This window comes from Nomascus leucogenys, chromosome 6 (assembly GCF_006542625.1).
Source record: "Nomascus leucogenys isolate Asia chromosome 6, Asia_NLE_v1, whole genome shotgun sequence".
Taxonomy (NCBI): domain Eukaryota; kingdom Metazoa; phylum Chordata; class Mammalia; order Primates; family Hylobatidae; genus Nomascus; species Nomascus leucogenys.
The window spans coordinates 67,000,454-67,025,541 of NC_044386.1; the positions used below are offsets into that span (position 1 = coordinate 67,000,454).

The 25,088-nt window shown below is 38.9% G+C and overlaps 1 protein-coding gene across 5 annotated transcripts in view; it reads left to right on the top strand.

Annotated features, from left to right (window-relative positions):
• The window catches only part of SLC12A6 (solute carrier family 12 member 6), a 107,121-nt gene that overhangs the window by 17,491 nt on the left and 64,542 nt on the right, over window positions 1–25,088 (top strand). Inside the window, exon 1 of one of the 5 annotated variants that reach the window (XM_003272787.4) lies at window positions 2,526–3,126. The exons of the other annotated variants lie outside the window; for them this stretch is intronic. Within the exon in view, the coding sequence (XP_003272835.1) occupies window positions 3,009–3,126 (118 nt within the window). The 5' untranslated portion in view covers window positions 2,526–3,008. Of the gene's footprint in view, window positions 1–2,525; window positions 3,127–25,088 lie in introns of those variants that run through there. 5 annotated transcript variants of the gene reach the window in all.

Below are 25,088 nucleotides of genomic sequence, written 5' to 3' on the forward strand. Positions count from 1 at the left end.
ATATTATGAATAAACTGTTGTGAACATTTTTGTACAAGTCCTTTTGTGGGAATATATTTTCATTTTTAAAGGTAAATACCTATGAGTGGAATTGCCAGATTATAGGGGAAAGTGTGAGACCCTTTTCCATAGTGGTTGTACTAATTTATACCCCCAACAACAGTGTATGAAAGTTCTTTTTGTTCCACAGTCTTGCCAAATTTGGTGTTTTTGGTCTTATGAATTTTAGCTATCTTGGTGAGTGTAGTGATACCTCATTGTGATAGTGTATTGTACTTTACATAGCTATTTCTCACATCCCACCTTCTTTAATCCCTCTCCATGCACATCACGCACCTCAGCTTTACTAGTTTTCTCTCAGCTTTTTCTGTACTGCTTTAACTTTGCCTTCAATTTTCTATGCCCCTGCACTTTTATATAGTTCACCGTAGGAGAGAACCTGTGCAGCCAAACCAGTGCTATTAAGAACCAATGAAATAAAATTTAGGTGAGTGTACCTGAGTTTTCTTTCTTTGAAACATACTCTATGTTGCCTACCTCAGGGCATTAGAGGTTTTAAAGTTGAGTTTCACCACTTACAATGGTGACTTAGGGCAAGTTTCTTAGTCTAATGTTTCTGTTTTTGTGCTGATTAAATGAGATCGTGATGTAAAGTTTCTAGTGCAATGCAGAGTACAAACTAGGTCTTTATTGCTTCCTTCTCTTTTAGAAGTGGTATATATTTGTAGGGTTTTCTTTTCCTTTATTTTATTTTATTTTATTTTTTTGAGATGAGTCTTGCTCTGTCACCCAGGCTGGAGTGCAGTGATGTGATCTTGGCTCACTGCAAGCTCCACCTTCCAGGTTCATGCCATTCTCCTGTCTCAGCCTCCTCAGTAGCTGGAACTACAGGTGCCCGCCACCACGCCTGGCTAAGATTTTTGTATTTTTAGTAGAGACGGGGTTTCACCATGTTAGCCAGGATGGTCTCGATCTCCTGACCACTTGATCCGCCCGCCTTGGCCTCCCAAAGTGCTGGGATTGCAGGCATGAGCCACCTCTCCCAGCCTAGCTTTTCCTTTTAAAAAAAAAAAAAATGTTTATTCCAAAACAGGCCAGTATTCTTGCTAGCATAAATCAATTATCAACGTGATTGTGCTTTTATATTTACCTTCTTTTTTTCTCTTTAATCCTCCTCCCTCCTACACTTCCTGGCCTCTAGTAACAACCATTCTACTTTCTATATTCATGAGATCCACATTTTTAGCTCCTACGTGTGAATGAAAATGTGATATTTGTCTCTCTATGCTTGGCTTATTTCACTTAACATAATGACCTCCAGTTCCATCCGTGTTGCTGCAAATGACGATTTCATTTTTACGGCTGAATAGTATTCCATTGTATATATATTCCACATTTTCTTTATATACTCATGCATTGATGGGCACTTAAGTTGATTCCATATTTTGGCTGTTGTGAATAGTGCTGCAAGAAGTGGTATATAACTGAATGAATAAGAATTCAAAGCATCATTGCTTCAGTTAAATTTAGCACAACCTTACTTGTCAGACGGAAGGCATTCCCAATAACAGAGGCCTTATACTACATCATCAATATGGACATTACACAGGGCTCAATTTACTGAACTCCTCTACTAAGTACAGAGGTAGAACCTCATACTCTAAAGTCGTCAGCTGAGAACTTGATACAGTTGTCTGATAAAATATATCAAGAATTAAGTATGTTATTTTAAGGGTATGCTAAAGGAACTGTACACACTTAAAAGGATTTTCTGGGACTTTTTTTTCCTTTGAAATAACCACTCTGTACAATACAAAAGTTCTGAACTCTTTAAACATATATATGTATATATTTTTTTTTTTACTTTTTTTCCGGACAAGAGTCTCTCTCTGTCGCTCAGGCTGCAGTGCAGTGGCGCAATCTTGGCTCACTGCAATCTCCGCCTCCTGGATTCTAGGGATTCTCCTGTCTCAGCCTCCTGAGCAGCTGGGACTGCAGGCATGTGCCACTACGCCCAGCTAATTTTTGTATTTTTAGTAGAGATAGGGTTTCCCCATGTTGGCCAGGCTGGTCTTGAACTCCTGACCTCAGGTGATCCGCCCACCTTGGCCTCCCAAAGTGTTAGGATTACAGGTGTGAGCCACCGCGCACAGCCATATCTTTCATATTTTAAGTTGATATAGTGCCAGTCTTTCTTTAAAGAGGACAGTATAAAAATGAACCGTTCCCGGCCGGGTGCGGTGGCTCACGCCTGTTAATCCTAGCACTGCGGGAGGCCAAGGTGGGCAGATCATCTGAGGTCAGGAGTTTGAGACCAGCCTGACCAACATGGTGAGACCCTGTCTCTACTAAAAATACAAAAAAGAAAAAAAAAAGAATTAGCTGGGCGTGGTGGCGCATGTCTGTAGTCCCAGCTACTTGGGAGGCTGAGGCAGGAGAATCGCTTGAACCCGGGAGGCGGAGGCTGCAGTGAGCTGAGATCGCACCACTGCACTCCAGGCTGGGCAACAGGGCGAGACCCTGTCTCAAAAAAAAAAAAAAAAAAAAAAAAAAAAGTGAACTATTCCTTAATCTTTCTTGTGTGAAATATGAGGGCGGAGGTTGAGATCATGACATGCAGATAAGAATGACAACTTCAGTGAAGGAAATAAAGGAGCAAGCGGTGGACAGTAGTTCACTGTGAATTCTGTCCAGTCTCCAGGTTTTGGCAGCTTTGGGAAAGCAGGCTAAACTGTTCTTGGGGTTCTTCAGGTTAACAACAATAAGCAAGGGTGGAGTGCTTAATCCTTTTAAGTGAATGATAAACACTGTGGAAGGCGTGTCTTCAAGCGCCCCACTCCCTCAGGGCTGTAGGTCACGTGAGCTTAAAGTACTTCCCGAATCCCAGCCACTGTCTCCTGTAGGCAGGGATCACTGTCTGAAAGGACAGCAAGGAAGAGGTAGGCAGGGAAAACTAACTGGCAGGAAGTTTAAATACAGAAAGAGCCAAGTATTATCTAACTATAACAATGCCACATTTTACTGTGACTAAGGTAGAGGACCCAGAGGAGGGGGCAGCGGCTTCGATCTCTCAAGAGCCTAGTTTAGCAGACATAAAAGCCCGGATTCAGGATTCAGATGAACCAGGTGAGTACGCAACTTGGGAGCTTTTGGAACCTATAAAATTTTTCATGAAAGAGGTAACTAGGATATCAAAATTCAAAATGCCTTCTTTAGGACAGAGAAAAGTGTTGTGGTTGAGGTGTTTTTCAGTTACTTGTTTTACTCCCCTGTATATCTGATAACTTCTCTTACTTTTCTCACACACTGGTTTGTTTTTCCCCACAGTGAGTTCTGTGTTCATTACCAACGGGTGAAACTGAATCAGTGGCAACGTTTGAAGAGTTTTCAAGCAAAAAGAAAGGCACATAAGTCAATTTATGTGGAATTTAGAATTCACTTTTTCCTCACAGTTTAGATTGTATCTGGAAAAGACTTTAAACCCAACGAGTGGATGACATTTAAACTTAGCAGTTTATATAATATTATATAAAGAAGGAGCACGGTTCAGTAGTTTTGTACTGTGGACTTTGACTGTACTTGTGATTTCTCAGGTTATTCAGTATTTTACCTCAATTTACCAGCTTAAACAATAATTCAATAGTGAGTGGTCTAAGAATTTTTTAATGGCAGAACAAAAGTACAATAGATGGTCATTGTGGTGACCAGCATAGATAGCATCAGGTTAAAAAAAGTATTTGATGAATGTGATTATCCCTTTTATTTTCTTTAAATGGTAACAGTTCACACTTGCTAGAGGAATTGTGGTTTTGAATTTTTAAACAAGCAATTAAATCTTTGTTAATATTATAGTATTAAATATAGTAATTTGAAGCCCCTTATTTTTCAAGTCTGTAAATTGTGAGCACCTTCTTTAGTTATATGAATTAAGAATAAGGAAATAAGCTTTCAAAATTACTTTTATTTTATTTATGTTTTTGGAGATGGAATCTTGCTCTGTCACCCAGGCTGGAATGCAGTAGGGTGATCTCGGCTTACTGCAACCTCCACCTCTCAGGTTCAAGCAATTCTTTTGCCTCAGCCTCCCGAGTAGCTGGGATTACAGGTGCCTGCCACCACGCCCGGCTAATTTTTGTATTTTTAGTAGAGACAAGGTTTCACCTTTTTGGCCAGGCTAGTCTCAAACTCCTGACCTCAAGCGATCCCCCGCTTCTGCCTCCCAAAGTGCTGGGATTACAGGTGTGAGCCACTGCATCTGGCCTCAGAGTTACTTTTAATCCCATGATTCTGTGATTCTCACTTTCCTTTATAGCATGTAACATTGCAATTCCTTGGTGTCAACAGTGGTTGGTTATCTTTTTCTTAAAACCATTCGAGGATTTTTATGAATCTTGTTTGAAGATACAAACTATTAAGGAAAATGTTCCTTTTGTTTTTTCCTTCTAGTGAGAGAATTTATTAGGGGAATATCAGAAAGAAGATTTTATGTAAACTCTTTGTCCCCAAGGTTATTTTCATTTTGCTGAATAGGATGATGAAAAGTGGAAAGCAAGTTTAATCTACTTTGAACTTGAATGTGATTCTCTACAACTCAACTGCAGCTCAATTAGGTTCTGTCTCAGGCCTGTGCATATTTATTTATTTACTTATTTTTTACTTAATCCCAAATGTGATAGTAAGGCTTATGTGTATTTGAAGCTGCACTTTCCTTGCTTATGTTTGCCACCCTTAGCGTTTAATCCCTTTAGGCTTTTGTCTTTGCTGTTGTCTTCGTTAATTTCATAAGCTGCAAACGAAGTCCATCTGTACCTCATTTCATTTGTTTTTTAAATTTGCTTTCTCCACCACCTCTACTGTTTTTTATTATTTCATCTTTACTAGTCCCATTATGTTTGCAGAAATTTGCTTTCTTCACATTATAAGAGAGTGTTAAAATCATTCAATCTGTTAGCAACTACCTGTAAAAAGCCATAAAATTTGATAGTACCCAACTTTGTAATGAGTGACATTATTAGGCTTAATTTATTTTCTTCCATAGTAATTGCTTTTAACAAGGAAGAAGTGACAGATATAATCGAAATTGAATTTAATAAGCATTTTTACTTTGGCGTTTTCCATAATAGCCCAGAAAATACCTACTTGAATAAACTATTGCTTAGCAAGTGAACAACTGCTGGTAGTATATTATCTAAATTGCACTTGCCTTTATGTAAGGTTAAATTCAAGGGTAGGAAGGAGGGAAATGTGTGTGAGAACAATCTAAAAGTTGTTTGTTTTTTTAAACCTAGGAGTAAAATGTTTTTGAAGCGACATGATTTTTTGGAGCAGTTGCTTTTCATGCAGTGAGTTTTATCCCCTTGTTCTCCTAAGTTAAAAAAAAAAAATCTTAAATTGATCATGATTTTTTCACAAGCACTTCCAACATTGGCCAGTTATATAACCAGTAGCCTTTTTCATTGTTTTTTTCTTCTGAATTTGTATGGAGAGAAAAATATGTAGTGTCATATAAATTGAACATATTTAGAATGTAAATCATCCTTTAAAATGTGTTTTTTAAATATGAGATTTATTTGAACAGGACAGATGAGGAATTTGAGATAAAATAGTGTGAATATAGATAATCTAATTTTTTGAAAAGGTACAGGTATACTTTGGAAATATTGTGGGCTCAGTTCCAGACCACTGCAATAAAATGAGTCACATGAAATTTTTTTTTTTTTTTTGAGATGGTGTTCACTCTGTTGCCAGGCTAGAGTACAGTGGTGTGATCTCTGCTCGCTGCAACCTCTGCCTCCTGGGACTACAGGCACATGCCACCACACCTGGCTAATTTTTTGTATTTTTAGTAGAGATGGGGTTTCACCGTGTTAGCCAGGATGGTTTCCTGACTTCGTGATCCGCCCGCCTCCGTCTCCAAAAGTGCTGGGATTACAGGCGTGAGCCACTGCACCCGACCTTCACATGAATTTTTGACTTCCCACTGCATATAAAAATGATATTTATTTATACTATACTGTAGTCTGTTAAGTGTGCAATAGCATTATGTCTTTAGAAAACAATGTACATACCTTAATTTAAAAATTATTTTTATTTTTTTAAAGACAGGGTTTTGCTATGTTACTCAGGCTGGACTCAAACTCTTGGGCTCAAGCAATCCTCCCCTCCTGCCTCAGCTTCCTAAGTAGCTTGGACTACAGGCATGTACTGCCATTCCTGGCTCTAAAAAATACTTTATTACCAAAAAATGCTAATGATCATCTGAGCCTTCAGTGAGTAATAATCTTTTTGCTGATGGAGGTGGAGAGTGTTGGCTCAATGGCTGCTGCAGGGTGGGCTGCTGAAGGTTGTGGTAACTGTGGCAATTTCTTAAAATAGAACAACAATGAAGTTTACTGCACGAATTGACTCTTTCTTTTATGAAAGATTTCTCTGTAGCATGCAGTGTTGTTTGATAGCATATTACCCATAGAACTTCTTTCAAAATTGGAGTCAATCATCCAAACCTTGCTGCTTAGTTTATGGAATATTCTAAAATCTTTTGTTGCCATTTCACCAGTGTTCACAGCATCTTCATCAGCAGATTTCATGTCAAGAAACTTTCTTTGCTCAACCATAAGAAGCAACTCCTTATCCATTCAAGTTTTACCATGAAATTGCAGCAATTCAGTCACATCTTCAGGCTCCACTTCTAATTCTCGTACTCTTGCTATTTCCACCATATCTGCATTATTTCCTCCACTCAAGTCTTGAACCCCTGAAAGTCATACATGAGGGCTAGGATCTACTTCTTCCCAATGTTAGTGTTGTTTTTTTTTTTTTTAAGGCTAGTCAAGTGAAGGAGTAGGAGTGAGAGAAGGAACAAAGAAATCTGTAACTGGTTATGATCAGTTAGTTGTAAACACCATTGCACTCACCAGCCTAATGTTGATATTTTTACTTTTTCCCATGAATCACAAATGTTCTTAATGCTGTCTAGAATGGTGAATCATTTTCACTGTACTTTGCCCAGATCCATCAGAGGAAGCACTATCTATGGCAGCTACAGCTTTAGAAAATGTAGTTCATAAGTAATAAGACTTGGAAGTTGAAATAATTCCTTGATCCATAAGCTGCAGATGGATCAAAGATGCTATTGTTGATGTTATCCTGGCAGGCATGAAAACAACATTGATCTCTTTGTACATCTCCATCGGAGCTCTTGAGTGACCAGTGCATTGTTGAAGAGCAGTAATATTTTTGAAAGAAATCTTTTTTTCCTGGGCAGTAGGTCTCAGCAGTGGGCTTAAAATACTCAGTAAACTGGCTGGGTGCAGTGGCTCACACCTGTATTCCCAGCACTTTGGGAGGCCGAGGTGGGTGGATCACCTGAGGTCAGGAGTTTGAGACCAGCTTGGCCAACATAACGAAACCCCGTCTCTACTAAAAATGCAAAAATTAACTGGGCGTGGTGGCACATGCCTGTAAATCCCAGCTACTTGTGAGGCTGAGACAGGAGGATCGCTTGAACCCAGGAGGCGGAGGTTGCAGTGAGCCGAGATCGGGCCACTGCACTCCGGCCTGAGCAACAGAGCAAGACTACGTCTCAAAAAAAAAAAAAAAAAATCAGTAAACCATGCTGTAAACAGATTAGCTGCTCTCCAGGCTTTTTTGTTCCACTGAGCATAGGCAGAGTAGATTTAGCATAAACCTGTTTTTTTTTTTTTTTTTTTTTTCGTTTTTAAGAGACAGGAGTCTCACTATGTTGCCCAGCCAGCCTTGAACTCTTATGCTCAAGTGATTGTCCCATCTCAGCCTCCTAGTAGCTGAGACTGCAGATGTGCACCATTACACCTGGCTTGTTGTATAGTTCTTAAGGGTCTTAGGATTTTCAGAACAGTAAATGAGCATTGACTTTAACTTAAAGTCACCAGCTGCATTAGCCACTAACAAGAGAGGCAACCTGTCCTTTGAAGCGAGGCATTGTCTTGTCCTTTCTAGCTATGAAAGTCCTAGGTGGCATCTTCTTCCAACATAAGACTGCTTCCTCTCCAGTGAAAGTTTGTTGTTTAGTGAAGCCACCTTCATCATTGATCATAGCTCAATCTTCTGGATAACTTGCTATAGCTTCTGTAAAAGCACTTGCTGCTTTACCTTGCATTTTTATGTTTTGGAGATGGCTTCTTTCCTTAAACCTCATGAACCAACTTCTGTTAGCTTCAAACTTTTATTTTGCACCCTCATCAACTCTCTTGGCCTTCATAGAATTGAAGAGAGTTAGGGTCTTGTTCTGGATTAGGTTTTTGCTTATTGGAATGTTGTGGCAGGTTTGATCTTCTATCCAGACCACTAAAACCTTCTCCATATCAGCAATAAGGTTGTTCAGCTTTTTTAACATTTATATGTTCACTGGAATAGCACTTTTAATTTCCTTCAAGAACTGTTCCTTTGCATTCACAACTTGCTGTTTAGTGCAAGAGACCTAGGTTTTGGCCTGGCAGCTTTTAACATGCCTTTCTCACTGAGCTTAATCATTTCAAGCTTTTGACTGGAAGTGAGAGATGTCCAACATCTTTTCACTTGAAAACTTAGAGGTCATTGTGGGGTTATTAACTGGCCTAATTTCAGTATTGTTGTGTCTCAGTGAACAGGGAGGCCAGAGGAGAGGGAGAGAGAAAAGGAAGCAGCTGGTTGGTGGAGTGGTCAGAACACACACAACATTTATGGATTAAGTCTTCTGTGGGCACAGTTCATGGTACCCCAAAACAATTTCAATAGTAACAGCAATTTCAGTAGCACAGATCATCATAAACAAGTATAGTAATAATGAAAAAGTTAGAAATATTGCAACAATTACCAAAATGTGACAGACATGAAGTGAGCACATGCTATTGGAAAAACAGCACTAAAAAGACTTGCTTGACATAGGGTTGCCACAGACTTTCAATTTGTAAACAAACAAAAAACCCCAAAGTATCTGTGAAGCACCATAAAGCACAGCACAATAAAACAAGGTATGCCTGTATATTAGAACCCTGCTTAATTTCAAAACTCTGGGTTTCGAAGGGAAAAGCAGAAACTCGGACTTTCCTTACATCTTTCTTGACTGTTTTCTTCCTACCCATTCTGTTTTCTCAGCAGCCTGTGCTCAGAAACAGTACTTAACCACACACTGTATTATAATAATCTGTTTACTTGATTCTCTCCCCTGGTACACTGATTATAAGCTCCTTGAGGACCTCATCAGATCATTTTCATATCTCCAGGTCCTAAGGTAAAAATCTGGCGCATAATAAGCAACTCAGTGAATAAGACATACTCCCTGCCTTTTTTATTCACCAAACACATGTTCAGTATAAATATGTCAGGTATTGTACTTACTTTTTTCCTAAGGCTACAGAAGTATAAGATGTACGGGAGGATCCCCACCAAAGGCAGCAGAATGAGAGTCAGAGACTTCACTAAATCCCAGTCCTACTAATTATTACTAATTATTAGTGATAATTTGTTATTAATTATTACTTGAGTGACTTTTGCCAAGCTGTTTAACTTCTCGAGGCCTACTTTCCTTCACTGATAAAACAGAGAATAGCAGCACCTGCTTTACAGGGTGGTTGTGAGGATTACATGGGATTATGTACCATCTATAAAGCACTTAATACATATGTGGCAGCACTCAAAAATAAGAACTATCTTTAGTGGTTTAATAAGAAAAACAGATTTGGATAACAGATGATAGACAGAATAATAATAATAACTGGACGGGACCCTGGACAGGTATTTCAGAGGAAGGGACACAATTCTTTTTTATTTTTTATTTATTTTTTTATTTTACAATATTTTAATGGTTCATCTGGTCAATTATTTTGAATTGGGCCAGCTCAGCTCATCTCTCTAAAGCTTGTTCTTGCATTCAGGTTGGCAAGTAGATGGGCTGGTGACTGGATGTTCCAGCATGGTCTCCCTCACATGTATAGTTTGCAGACTGTCAGCCAGGTTGATGGGGTGACTAGGTCATGTGTCTGCCATCATCTGATAAGCTAACCTGGGCTTCTCAGAGCAGCAGTGGCAGAAGACCCAGAGCTGCAAGGGAGGACAAGCCCTCTGCAAGAGCAATTCAGGCCTGTACTTACATCCCATTAGCTGACATGGCATTGTTGAAAGCAAATCACAAGGCCAGGCCTAGATTCAGTGAGAAGGGACACAATTCTTGCAGGAAGGTTTAGAGGCAATGATAAACAAAAGGAACAATACAAAGGAATGAGAGCAGGGTATAGCACATGGGAAATAAAAGTTTAGGGCAGTTAGCACATTGGGCATGTGGTAAAGAGATAAGACATGAGGGAGAGAGGTAGATTGAGGCCATTTATGGAAGTGTTATTAATTTCATCCTTTCCCCACTCTGTGGGACAGTGGGTGGTTATTGCCTTTTTAGTGATAATCTGAGGCTAGTGAGTAAGTGACTTGCCTCAGGCCACATGGTGAGTAGCAGAGCCAATGTTCAACTTCTAAGTTCTTTGTGCTCTCCACTATACCATGATGCCAAATCCTAGCTTTTTACTAATAAGAAGAGATTACTTTATATCTTAATGTGCCTGAGCCACAGATTTTGATGTGAGCATTGTCAAAACTGTGATTTTTAAAAATAGGACCAATATAACAAAGTTTTACTGATTATTGCATTTACTTAATCAGATATGAATTTCCATTCATTCATTTATTTAAATATTTTTCCACTGCTTCACTTGGCTAGCCTAAAAATATATGTATTAAAAAATAAAAATAAACATTATGGTTAGTATTTTGGTGAAATAATTGTTTGAGATTTTCTCCCCTGTTCCTCAAATCTTATATTGCCTATGGATTAGGCAGATTTGAATTGATAAACTTGCCTTCACTGGACACAGATTGCCGTTTAGCTTTTCTCTCCTTTAAAATAAGGTTCTAAGGAAATTTTTGGAAATGGACCTATAGCACAATAGAGAGAGGAACCCGTACTGGTATTGAAGAGCATCACCAAACAGTAACTCACAAGTAATACAAATGGTAGGAGAGCAAACTATGAGACAAATTTCTATTAAATGGGGTTTAAATTTTATTGAGAATCCACAGGATGTTAGACTATTAACTAAATAATTTTTACCCATGAAAGCTTATGTTCTAAAAAAGGTGATTTGGCTGGGCTCGGTGGCTCATACCTGTAATGCCAGCACTGTGGGTGGCCAAGGTGGGCAGATCACTTGAGCCCAGGAGTTCAACACCAGCCTGGACACACACACACACACACACACACACACACACACACACACACATTAGCTGGGCATGGTGGTGTGTGCCTGTAGTCCCAGCTACTCGGAAGGCTGAGGTGGGAGGATTGCTTGAACCCAGGAGGTGGAGGCTGCAGTAATCCGTAATCATGCCACTGCACTCTATCCTGGGCAACAAAGTGAGAAAGTGAGACCCTGTCTCAAAAAAAAAAAAAAATTATCTCTTTTTATTCACTAACATTAAAATAGATTGAAATAGACAACTAAAGAGCTTCTCTGTGTCAATAAAAATCTTTTCTATAGTGACTGTTGAAAAACCTTTTATTTTCTAGTCCTTTTAACAATTCACAGGAGGCTTTTACCAGCCTAACGGAAATTTAGATCTGCACACTTTAAAATCTCAGGGTCAAAACTTTATCCTTTTTTTAAGTTGGCTCTGTAAGGCATGTTTTCCTGCCTCCTTCCCCAACCTGCAGTGTCCAGCCATTGTCAGAAAGACTAATACTTCTCTGAACTATCTTCCCAGTTCTTTTTACTATATCTAAGACCTTAATATAAGAATACAAATTTGATTCCTTTCAGATTTTTACATCTTAAAACTTTGTTTAGATTGTGACCCTTCTTTCTCATACTACAATCTCAGACACTTTAATTTCTTATTTGAGCGCTGTTATCACCGGCTTTTTAGAATCGCTCACTTCCAAAATTTTTCTAGCTTAGTATACCAACCTTCTGTGAACTGTCTGCTACTTTTGCCCCACAAGAGATACACCAGATTTCAACTGATTTAATTCTATAAAGATAAAAATTTCTATAAAATATGCATATTGCTTAATTTTTAAATTCTATAGTCAAAGCAATATTTAGTTTAGGAATATAAAAATATATTAAGTGCAATTTTAGTGTATTATAAAATATTCAAAAGATTTTTAAATTTCGGGCTGAATTTAGACATACGGCATAGGTTAACAAATTGATTATAAGCTGGTAAATTTAAAGAATCGAGAATTTCTTGCTTTGGCCAGGCTGAAAGAGGAAACAATTTTACCCAGAAAATGTCATCAACATTGCAATAAAAATACCAACTACCATTGTTGAGCATGGTGAGTAGCAGAGCCAGTGTTCAAACCAGGCACTGGTTTGTGGCTTATTTAATCCTCACAACAATCAGGACAGGTAACCATTATCACCATGTTAAAAATGAGGAAAGTGAGGTGCCAAAAAATTAAGCAGATTATTTAAGTGACAGGTTTAGAATTCAAAATAAGGGCTATGTAACTCTAAAGCCATTATTTTTCACTGCACCACACTGTTTCTACTTTAAACATATATGTAATTATTTGTGTTTTCTGAACTAGGCTGCTCTGTTTTTTCAGTAGTTACTAGTTCTTCTTAAGCTCTATTATCTTCATGGATTTAACAAAATTAATTGAAAGTTAACTGCTTCTTCTACCGTTTTGTTGTGGATTTCTTTTTTATTTGGCATAGAGTATTTACAAATGTAGAATATTCTTTCGAATGGCACTAAAAATTGAGAAATCCGAACGTAATCCAACAATCTGGTTTTTTTTTTTTTTTTGGTCGGGGGGACAGTGTCTGGCTTCTTTGCTCAGGCTGAAGTGCAGTGGGGTGGTCTCGGATCACTGCAGTCTCCGCCTCCGAGGTTCAAGCAATTCTCCTGTCTCAGACTCCAGAGCAGCTGGGATTACAGACATGCACCACCATGCCCGGCTAATTTTCATATTCTTAGTAGAGACAGGGTTTCACCATGTTGGCCAGGCTGGTCTTGAACTCCTGACCTCAAGTGATCCACCCACCTCAGTCTCCCAAAGTGCTGGGATTACAGGCATGAGCCACCATGCCCAACCTTTAATCCAACAATCTTAGTAGCTCTCAACTCCTCACATTTCTAGGAAGATGCAGTTATCAGCGAGATAGAAATAAGAGACTTAACAATTCACAGGAGACTTGTACCAGTCTAACTAATGGAAATTTAGATCTGCATGCTTAAAGACTAAGGGTTAGTGATGGAAAAAAATGGGCATATGGAGCAAGTGAAATAATTGAATTTTAATATCACTGAAGGTATGTAAGATATTTTTAATATATTAAGAAAAATTATAATTCATTTTCATGGAAATGAAGCTGAGTAAAAACTAAATTCTTTCTAGAGAAAAATACTAATATAGGTAGAATATAGACATGGCAAAGATTAAATACGGTGCATAAATAACAAATGACTTTAATAAATTCTAAAGCCTCATATGGTAAATTAGATCTCATTTATTTTCCTGTATTCTTTCCATCAACATGTAACTTTTTGTGACAAAAGATTCTGATGGTTATATTAGAAATAGTGAACCTATAGTAAAAGCCCTAAAAGTTGTCTCCATCTTCCCTTTCATTGCCTTCATTCATATTTTTTTCTTCATCTCAACTTTCTTCTCTTCTATTTCCTGCCTAGAGTAAAAAAAGTTACATACACCCACATTCAGTTTCATTACTTCAAGACCAAGTTCATACTTATTTCCTCCAAGATGACTTGCCTAATCTTCTACTCCAACTTTGATTATATCATTAATTGGTATTAATGGCTGGACATGGTGACTCATGCCTATAATCCCGACACTTTGGGAGATGGAAGCTGTAGACCAGGAGTTTGAGACCAGCCTGAGAACATAGTGAGACCTCATCTTCAATTTTAAAAATAAAAGAAAAATGTAAAAACAAAGAAAAATAATTGGTATTTATCAGCAGTCAAATATTCTTGCAGTAACACTGTAATTATGTTTTTATCTCTTCACCTGTATTAAGGGTGAGACATAGTGTTTTAATATTTTTCTGAAAATTACGGCCGGACACAGTGGCTCACGTCTGTAATCCCAGCACTTTGGAAGGCTGAGGCGGGTGGATCACGAGGTCAGGAGATCAAGACCATCCTGGCTAACACGGTGAAATCCCGTCTCTACTAAAAATACAAAAAATTAGCCGAGCATGGCGGCATGCGCCTGTAGTCCCAGCTACTCGGGAGGCTGAGGCAGGAGAATGGCATGAACCCGGGAGGCGGAGCTTGCGGTGAGCCGAGATTACGCCACTGCACTCAGGCCTAGGGGACAGAGGGAGACTCCATCTCAAAAAAAAAAAAAAAAAAGAAAATTACATATTTTATTTTTTATTGTGGAAATTTCAAATTCAGAAAAGTTTAGTGAACTTCCTGTTCATGTCTGTTACCTGTAGGTATTCTTATTTTTTAGATATTCTTTATATTTAGGGATGTCAATCCCTTTGGGAAATAAATTCCAAATGTTTTTCCCCATCAGTATTTCTTTATTGAGGTGCAGTTGACATAAAGTTAACTGTACATCTTTAAGGTGTATATTTTATTGATGAATTTTGACATTTATATGCCCATGAAATAATTGTAATGAAGATAGTGAACATTTTCGTCACCCCCAGAAGTTTCTTTGTGCCCTTTATGCCCCACTCACCTAATTCCTTGGTCCCTAGGCAACCACTGTTCTGTTTTTCTGTCACTAAATTAGTTTGAATTTCCTAGAATTTTATATAAATGTAATCATACAGTATGTACTCTTTTTGGTCTGACTGCTTTTATATAACATAATTATTTTCAGAGTCCATCTAATCAGTTTCCTTTAATTTTGACTTCCATTAAGATCTTCCTTATTTCTTAAATTTTTTCTTCAAAACTTCCATACTTAGGGCAGTAGTTGAAAACAATGCAGTCCACAGATGTTTGGACTTTACAGTGGCACTTTAAATTTTTGACTTATATGCCAAGATTTTAATGCTTTTAGGATTAGTCTGTAAACAGGACTGACTTTTCAGAGTGAGTTCTGGGAAGGTGGCTACTTGAATATCTCACTATCCCTCCGTTCCTACTTCCAGCCTGTATCTGTCAGTCTTGAGTGAAGTGGCTCCTGGATCTGATGAACAGTTGGATGCAAGTGAGGCCATGGGCTCTGTGAGAACTCTGTCAGGGAGAGTTGGTACAGGAGTTTTCCTCTAGACAAGAGCCTGGAAAATCTCAGGATGAGGATAAGAATGGCAAATCCAGGAAATAACTTGGTCTGGTAGATATCCATGGATTCCTGGAGGGAAGGAGAAAAGGAAAGAGCCAGGGGTCTGAGATCTTCCCATCCCTGTGACTGGCATATGTAAGGAGACCTGAGAGCAGGGAGGCTTCCTCCTGGGCCTCCACAAGAGCTGGTGGCTTGCCTGCTGCAGCACTGCCTACCCACTGGAAATGGAAAGACTGCTTTGCCTTTCCATTTTCTTGAGGCTGCTACCACTTGTGGTCCTCCAACAACTAAATCTAATCCCCCATGAGGTGACAAAGACAAACAACCCATCTGGGGAAGCCAGGCAACCTGAAAGAGAAAAACCACTTAGAATAAACAATATATTGAGTTAGCTAAATAGAAATGCCGGAGGAGGCCGGGCACGGTGGCTCACGCCTGTAATCCCAGCACTTTGGGAGGCCGAGGTGGGCGGATCATGCGGTCAGGAGATCGAGACCATCCTGGCTAACATGGTGAAACCCCATCTCTACTAAAAAATTACAAAAAATTAGCCGGGCACGATGGTGGGCGCCTGTAGTCCCAGTTACTTGGGAGGCTGAAGCAGGAGAATCACTTGAACCCGGGAGGCAGAGGTTGCAGTGAGCCGAGATCACGCCACTCCCTTCAGCCTGGGCGACAGAGCGAGACTCCATCTTAAAAAAAAAAAAAAAAGAAAAAGAAATGCTGGAGGAGAGAGAAACTTGACCATGAAAATAATAATGGGCACATTTAAGACTTTATGGAACAAAAAATGTGATTTTCCACCTAAATACTTATTATCACCTGACTCCATTTATCCTTACACACTTATTTTTTTTAAAACTATCTGTACTAGAGTGTAAGCACCAGGAGAACAGGAACTTTTTTTGTCTTGTATTCACTGCTAATCTGTTGTCAACTCTAATACCTAGAACACTGTCTTACGCATAGTAGGCACCCGATACATAATTATTGAATAAAGGAATGAATGAGTATGAACAATTATTGACCTGGAAGATCAAGTAAAAGAAATATTTTAAAGCATGGAGCCAAAAAAAATACAAAAAAAAACTTTTCAAAAAGAGACCTATTGGATCAATTCAGGACACCTAACATGGCTAATACAAGTTCCAGAAGAAGAAAAAGGAACAAATGGAGAAGGAATAATTAAACAACATAAAATCATTTCCTGAGCTAAAGACTTCAGTGTGCAGAATGAAGTTCTGGGGGAGATCAGTGATGAAAAACACATACCTAGGGATATCCTTGTAAAATTTTTGAGTTCCAAGGATTCACCTTGGAGGCTTCCAGATAGAACAGGTTGCACCTATCAAGTATCAGACTGGAATCAGAATTCTAATTCACAACACTGGAAACTAGGAGATGGTAGAAGAGTATTTACAGATTTGGGATTTCACAATCCCAAATCCCTATTTGCCTTGAAGATACTTCTCCCCTGTGAGGGGGAAACATGTTACAACTATACAAAAATTTCAGGAATATAATACCCACTTAACTCCTCTGAGAAAATTCAAGAAGGGGTTTTAGCCAAATAACAAGTGACCTAGAACAGAGATCACATGATGAAAGGGATAGAAATAATGGGAAATGACAGACTCTTTGGGAATGTATTATGTAAATGCTAAGTAAGGTTTTTAACCAAAGGATGCATAGTTCAGAGAACAATAATATTTACAATGTGATAAGTAAGTCAGGGCAGAACCTCAAAACTGTGGGAACAAAAGGAAGTAACAGCTTTCCAATTAAGGTGAGGAGAGGAAAAAGCACCAATATGCACATGAAAAGATGCTCAACATCTTTAGTCATTAAAGAAATGCACATCAAAACCAAAATGAGATACAGCTTTTTCACACTCACTGGGATGGCTATAATCAAAAAGACAGATATCAAGTGTTGGAAAGGATGTGAAGTATTGAAACTCTCATCCACTATTAGTGACAATGTAAAATAGTACAACGACTTTGGAAAATAATTTGACAGTTTCTTAAAAAGTTAAACATAATTACCATATGTCCCAGTAATTAAGTGTATTTCCACACAAAAACTTGTACAGGAATGTTCATATCAGCGTTATACATAATAGCTAATAAAGAAGTAACAGCCCAAATGTCCTCCAGCTGACAAGTGAATGGATAAACTGTGATATAGCCATATAATGGAATATTATTTGGCAATAAAAACAAAGTACTGATTCCTGCTATAACATGTATGAAGCTTGAAAATGCAAGTTAAGGAATCTAGTTGCAAAAAAAACCCAAACACATACTGTATGATTCCATTCGTAGGAAATGTCCAGAATAGGTAAATTTATAGAGACAGAAGTTAGATTAATGGTTGTTTGGTCTGGATAGGGTGGGGGAGAGTGAGATGGGGATTAGCCTGCTGATGGGTAGAGGGTTTCTTTTTTTTTTTTTTTTTTTTTTTTTTGAGACAGAGTCTCGCTGTTGCCCAGGCTGGAGTGCAGTGGCAGGATCTCGGCTCACTGCAGGCTCCTCCCCCTGGGGTTCATGCCATTCTCCTGCCTCAGCCTCCCGAGTAGCTGGGACTACAGGCGCCCACCACCTCGCCTGGCCAATTTTTTGTATTTTTAGTAGAGACGGGGTTTCACCATGTTAGCCAGGATGGTCTCGATCTTGTGATCCGCCCACCTCAGCCTCCCAAAGTGCTGGGATTACAGGCGTGAGCCACCGCGCCCGGCCTTGGGTAGAGGGTTTCTTTTAGTGGGGAGACAAAAATGTAAAATTAGATTGTGGTGACAGCTACACAACAGTGTGACTATATTAAGAAACATTGAACACTTTGAGTGAATTATATGGTGTTGTCTTAGTATGTTTCATGCTGCTATAACAATACCACAGACTGGGTAATTTATAATGAATTGAAATTTATTGACTCGTGGTTCTGGAGGCTGGAAAGTCCAAGACCAAGGTGCCAGCATCTGCTGAGGGCCTTCTTGCCGCATCTTCCCATGGCAGAAGGGCAGAGAGGGTAAGAGGGAGTGAGAGAGAAGGGGACCAAACTCCCTATTTTGTTACAAACACTCTTGATAATGACATTAATCCATTGATGAGGGTGGCCTAATTACCTAATGGCCTAATTACCTCTAATTAGTCCCCCACCTCCCAGTGATGTTGCGTTGGGGATTAAGTTTCCAACAGATGCTTTTTGGGAGGATGTATTCAAACCATGGCAGATCTGTAGTTTATGTTTCAAAACGTATTTTTTTAAAAAGGAACTAGTGTTGATAATACACAGCAGCTTGCATGAATCTCCAACGCATTAGGCTCAATGAAAAAAAGGCAGTCTCAAAAGTTTATATATTATATGATTCCATTTATATTTTCTAAATTATTGAAGATCATGACACATTTACTATTCAAAGTATACACACTAAAAACAATGTTTTTAAAAAATTCCAGAATACAGTATATATAATAATAGTTTCTAGTTTAATGCCTGGGTTTAAAACTTTAGGAAATGTTATATTCAGCCTACATTAAGCAGTTAACCTTTGACTGTAACATGAAATCAATATAGGCTCTTAAAATATTGGAAATGTTCACAGTAGTCTCTTAGTCCCCCTAATTCCCCCTTTAACTCTTTAGTTCCTAATCTGTTGTTTAGGCCAATTTTCTCCCCTTCTTGTTAAGAAGATAGTCTCTTACGCTCATGTTTATTTTTCCAAAACCATCTTTAAAATGAACATGTGAAATATGTTTCCACAGTGCATGAAAAATAATTTGGATCATCCACAAAACCAAAGAATGACATAATTTTTTTTTTTTTTTTTTTTGAGACAGGGTCTCCCTTCTCCCCTCTGTCACCCAGGCTGAAGTGCAGTGTCATGATTATGGCTCATTGCAGCCTCAGCCTCCTGGGCTCAAGCAATCCTCCCACCTCAGCTTCCCAAGTAGCTGGGACTATAGACATCCATACCACACCAGGCTAATTTTTAATTTTTTTGTAGAGACGAATCTCCCTATGTTGCCCAGGCTGGTCTTGAACTCCTAGGCCCAAGCAATCATCCCACCTCCACCTCCGGAAGTGCTGAGATTATAGGCATGAGCCACTGTGTCACCCAGGCTGGAGTGCAGTGGCACAATCTCAGCTTACTGCAACCTCCGCCTCCTGGGTTCAAGCAATTCTCCTACTTCAGCCTCCCGAGTAGCTGGGATTACAGGCTCCCACCACCACACCTGGCTAATTTTTGTATTTTTGGTAGAAATGGGGTTTCACCATGTTGGACAGGCTGGTCTCAAACTCCTGACCTCAAGTGATCCACCCGCCTCGGCCTCCCAAAGTGTCAGGATTGCAGGCATGAGCCACCACACCTGCCTAGCCCATAATCTTCTTCATTTATAAATGTCTACACCAGTAGCCTCCGCTACCACCATCATCCCCACCATCATCCCCCAGCCTGAGATTTCAAAGTAGGAACAAAGGTAGAGCTTACAAAGGCAGCCCTTCCCCTTTGCTCTGAGGGACTCAGATTAGTACCCCACACATGATGTGGATTACAGATAAACAAGTGAAAATGATCTTCACGAAATGGTTGGGGTCTCCTGGCAGTGTCACTTGGAAAGCTTTCAAAGTATTTATTTTTTTGTTTAAGCAATGATGCAAACTGATAAAGACAGAATTTTAGGATTATTAGTATGGAGGAAAATGTAGGATTGTTTGAAGATGGGAGAATTGGTGGCAGTTGAACTGTTTTAATGGTCTAAGCTGAAAAGGATGCGAATCTAAATGATGGCAGTGCAATGGAATAGATTGGTGTGGAAGCATACTGAAGCCACAGTTAACTGGATTTGGTGACTAAATTTTGAGACTGAGGGAGGAAGGGGGAAGAATCAGGTTGGAAGTACATGTGCTCACTGCTTCTGTGTACCCACTTTCTCTGTGAATGACAGGATTCTTTTCTTCTTTTTTATGTTATGTATATTAAATCCTGCTATTTTATCTCTGGAATGTCTCTCCTCCATTTCCCCCCACCCATTTTTCTACTTTTTCATGAACTAATTATCCTTCAAGATTTAGCTCGGTTATCCCCTTGACAACATCCCTGACCATTGCTTTATTTTTATTTTATTTATTTATTTTGAGACAGAGTCTCACTCTGTCACCGAGGCTGGAGTGCAGAGGCGCCATCTTAGCTCACTGCAACCTCCGCCTCCCAGGTTGAAGCAGTTCTCCTGCCTCTGCCTCCCGAGTAGCTGGGATTGCAGATACCCACCACCATGCCTGGCTAATTTTTGTATTTTTAGGCTGGTCTCGAACTCCTGACCTTGTGATCCACCCTCCTCAGCCTCCCAAAGTGCTGGGATTACAGGTGCGAGCCACTGCGCCCGATTTTTGTTCTTTCCTTCTTGAGTCCCACAGTATTTGTACTTACACTGTAATAATTTTATTGTTTCATAATTGTGTATTTTTCCCCTCTGAACTTCTTGAGAGCAAATGGTCCCTGTTTTTGATATCCATAGTGCCTAGCATGTACCTGACATATAGTAGGCATTCGGAGTCTTGGTTGAATTAATAATAATAACTATTACTGCTATCCTAGACAGCCTTAGAGATGTTTGCACATGGACAGACTGCAGCGATCTATTGATGAGTCTGCCTGCCTGTCTCTTAATATATCTAGCATTTATTTCTTTTTGCATTTTGTACTCATGTTTCCTTGCCTAAAATACTGCTTTCATTTTTAGACCTCTACATAGATAATTTCAGTTGTTTTCCATCTCCTTTAGACTCCCCTATTTGCCTTCCAAGATTTTCCTAATATGACCCAATCCTCCCAAGCAAATCTTTCCAGACATGTGCTGTATTTATTCCTTCTCTGTGATTTTGAGCCCTCCATGATTTTTAAGGTTTTCAAAAATCCTCCTTCAAGTTCACACTGCCTTGATCAATGTTTCGCATCTCCTTTGGACCCTCACACTACTTCTTGCTAGTGAGATGATCCAGGACCACAGCTGAGGCCGGGCTTTGCCGTGGTTCCCTTGGCTTTATTGGCTACACCACCTTGGGCAAATAATTTCGGCTTTCTCTGAGTTAGTTTCTTTATGAATATAGGAATAATTCTTCCTCACACGGTTGCTGTGCAGTTTTTATGTGATGATAGGAAATTTTCCCTAAATTCAGTCTTTTAGAGACTACCTTTGTAATCTTTCCATTTTTATAGATCATTTTTGTGTTTATTTAATTTTTTTCTTAAATTGAGTCACTGCTTTTATGGTTTCCTTTTAAAAAGGAACGTTGTCACTAAATGAAATACCAGCATGCTTGCCATAAATAGAGTATAAATTAAAAATAGATACAATAAAGCAACTAATCTTGTTAGATACTGTTGCCAAGCTTAGGCTCTGACTAAGCCTGTTAAAAAAGAGATTAGCAACGTTTGAAGAGATTTTAAAGATATTCTAGCACAAACATTTTTAAAAATGGTATTTGGCAAAGTGCTTCCAACTTTCAGTTAGCTGGGTTAATGGCAGGATGAGGGGAGAAGGTAGAATCACAGTTAAAACTTATCAAGATGTTTAGTAGAAAATGAACTTAAACATTTGTAGTTAAATTTTCAAAAATTTGATTCTTATGGAGTAATCAGAAGTATACAAATAACACAAGTAAAATAGTTTGGTTAATAAAATTTTTTTTCAAATATCAAAGTAGAAGCATATCTACTTTTCTATGTGGATGTTCTTTATCTCTTCTTAATTTCTCTACCTTCAGTCCTGACTGTGTTGGATTCCATAACCACATGAGCTTTCCTTTACCTTCTCTGTGTTCTGCCATGCTCTTGGCAAAAAGGGATAGGGGCAGTCTTACCTGGGTCGGCAATGTTTGTGAACTCTGCTGCATTAGCAACGCATCGATGTGGCAATCTGTGGTCACTGTGTAGTTCCATGCACCGGATACCTACTTTGACTGTAATTACTTCATACATGCCTTGTTGTGATCTTGTGCCTTAGATAATTATCTTCCCTGGATAACTAAAAGTTACGTATATTGCCATTATTCATTCTTGTACCTAAATTTTAGGAACAACCAGTATAATATAGTAGACAAATCAGAATCCAAGTTCAAGCGAGTCTTTCTTTGAAATTTACACTCAGTTTGCCTTGGATGAACCATTGAGCCTAATCTTGCTTTAGCTTTTTAATATTTCCTATCTGTATCACAGAGTTATCATGAGAACCAAAAGAAATATATGAAAATATTTTAAAAACTGTAAAATGTTACTGTGTGTAAGATACTATTATTACCATCATTCTTTCTTAGTTTCTTAAGTTGAAGTTGACTTTTCAACTAGATTATGAGCTGCTTAATGTCAGGAAATATCTTATGCTCACTCTTGTTCCCCACAGCATCCAACACAGCTTTAGGCATGTTTAAAACTTATGGAATTAAATTATCATTGTTTATTTGAATTGGAGTCATTAATAAAATTGTACTGGGAAATGTAGTACAGACAGTCCTTAACAATTACTATTATAATTAATTGTATCACAACATTCCAAACTGTGTTCGTTTGTTTGTTTTTGAGACAGAGTTTTGCTCTTGTCATCCAGGCTGGAGTACAATGGCGCGATCTTGGCTCACTACAGCCTCCGACTCCCGGGTTCAAGCGATTCTCCTGCCTCAGCCTCCCAAGTAGCTGGGATTACAGGCATGCGCCACCATGCCTGGCTAATTTTTTGTATTTTTAGTACAGATAGGGTTTCTCTATGTTGGTCAGGCTAGTCTTGAACTCCTGACCTCAGGTGATCCGCCTACCTTGGCCTCTCAAAGTGCTGGGATTACAGGCATAAGCCACCACACCCAGCCTCCAAACTGTATGTTAATGTGTATTTGGTCCACACTATAAATGTATCAAATTTTTTGATACAAGAATAGTGACTCAAACTATTATCACATGACTGTATCGTTATAAATCAATGTGTATATTAGTGCTAAGAATTCAACCACATTACTTTGATATTTTCCGCAGTACTATTGTACTACAAAATGTTTAGAATTCCAAGAAATATGCCCAGCTACCTGAATTCTAATTTGTCACCATGACTCTTTGTAGCATATAATTGTTATTATGTCTGTTGAGGATCATTCTGTGGCTTATCTCGATTTTCTGTGATATAGTATTATTCCTATTGCATAGATGATAAATTAAGGCTAAGAAGTATTGACTCATTTTCCCAAGGTTACACTAATAACATGTGGTAGAGCTAGTATCTCACCTGAGCTTTACCTGCTTCCCAATCCTGTGTTGTCTTTTCTCTCTGCCTCATGTCTGCTCTCTGGGATAGTTGCACAGCTGTCATAGTGGATTCTGTCTTCAGCATCATCCTGGAGGTTCCCTTTGCCTTTCCTGTAAAATGGAACAATCATGATAGTACTTACAGCATAGGATAAGATTGCTGTAAATGAGATAATACAGGTAAAACGTTTAGGTGTCTATCACATACGTACCCTAGTAAGTGCTAACTGTTGATAATTCTTTTTATTGTTGTTGTGTCTACTAGGAGACTTTTATTGGTCCCAAAATTATTCATGCCACTTGTATTTATTATAAATCCATAATTTAACCAAATATTACACAAATTGATGTAATATGAATAGGGAAAGAGTAATATGAATAGAGAAAGTAGAGTCGTGTCTATAAAAGCTAACGTGGATTATTTAGCAGGTCATTAAACACTTATTTAAGGCTGGGTGTGGTGGCTCATGCCTGTAATCCTAGCACTTTGGGAGGGGAAGCAAAAGGATCTCTTGAGGCCACAAGTTAGAGACCAGCCTGGGTGATATATTTTTGTCTCTACCAAATAAATTAGCCAGGTATAGTGGTGCACACCAGTAAACCTAGCTACTCAGAAGACTGAGGTGGGAGGATTGATTGAGCCCAGGAGTTAAAGATTATGGTAACCTAAGATTATGTCATTGAACTCAATCATGAGCAACAGAACAAGACCCTGTCTCTTTAAAAAAAAAAAAAAAGGTATTTAGGGCCGGGTGCGGTGGCTCACAACTGTAATCCCATTACTTTGGGAGGCCAAGGTGGGTGGATCACGAGGTCAAGAGTTCGAGATCAGCCTGGCCAACATGGTGAAACCCCGTCTCTACTAAGAATACAAAAATTAGCCTGGCGTGGTGGTGGGTGCCTCTAATCCCACCTACTCAGGAGGCTGAGGCAGGATAATTGCTTGAACCAGGGAGGTGGAGGTTGCAGTAAGCCGTGATCACACCACTGCACTCCAGCCTGGGTGACAGAGCAAGACTCCGTCTCAGGGTGGGGGTGGAGGGAAGTATTTAAATTAGCAGTGGACAAGAGACCTGTAAAAGAGTTGGGAGTGGGGCAATGACAGAGCTTTGAAAAGAGTATAGATATTGCTTCATAAGTATCTTTAAGCCGAAGTTGGAAATCACAGACTTATGCCTTATGTGTGTAATTTACACAAGAAAGAAAATGAATAAATTCAATCTGCATAGTTGTATCGCTTTCACGAAATGGTGAGTTAATATATATTTGCAAGTTTATATACTTTTATGTTGAAATATTAATGTATGAGCCATTTTTGTGTGTGTGTGATTCTCTATTTCAACGAACTTTTAAAATTACCTATCAGCCCTGGCTGGGCATGGTGGTTCACACCTCTAATCCCAACACTTTGGAGGCTGAGGCAGGAAGATCACTTGAGAACAGGAGTTTATGGCCAGCCTGGGCAACATAGGGAGACCTTGTCTCTACAAAAAAACATTTTTTTTAATTAGC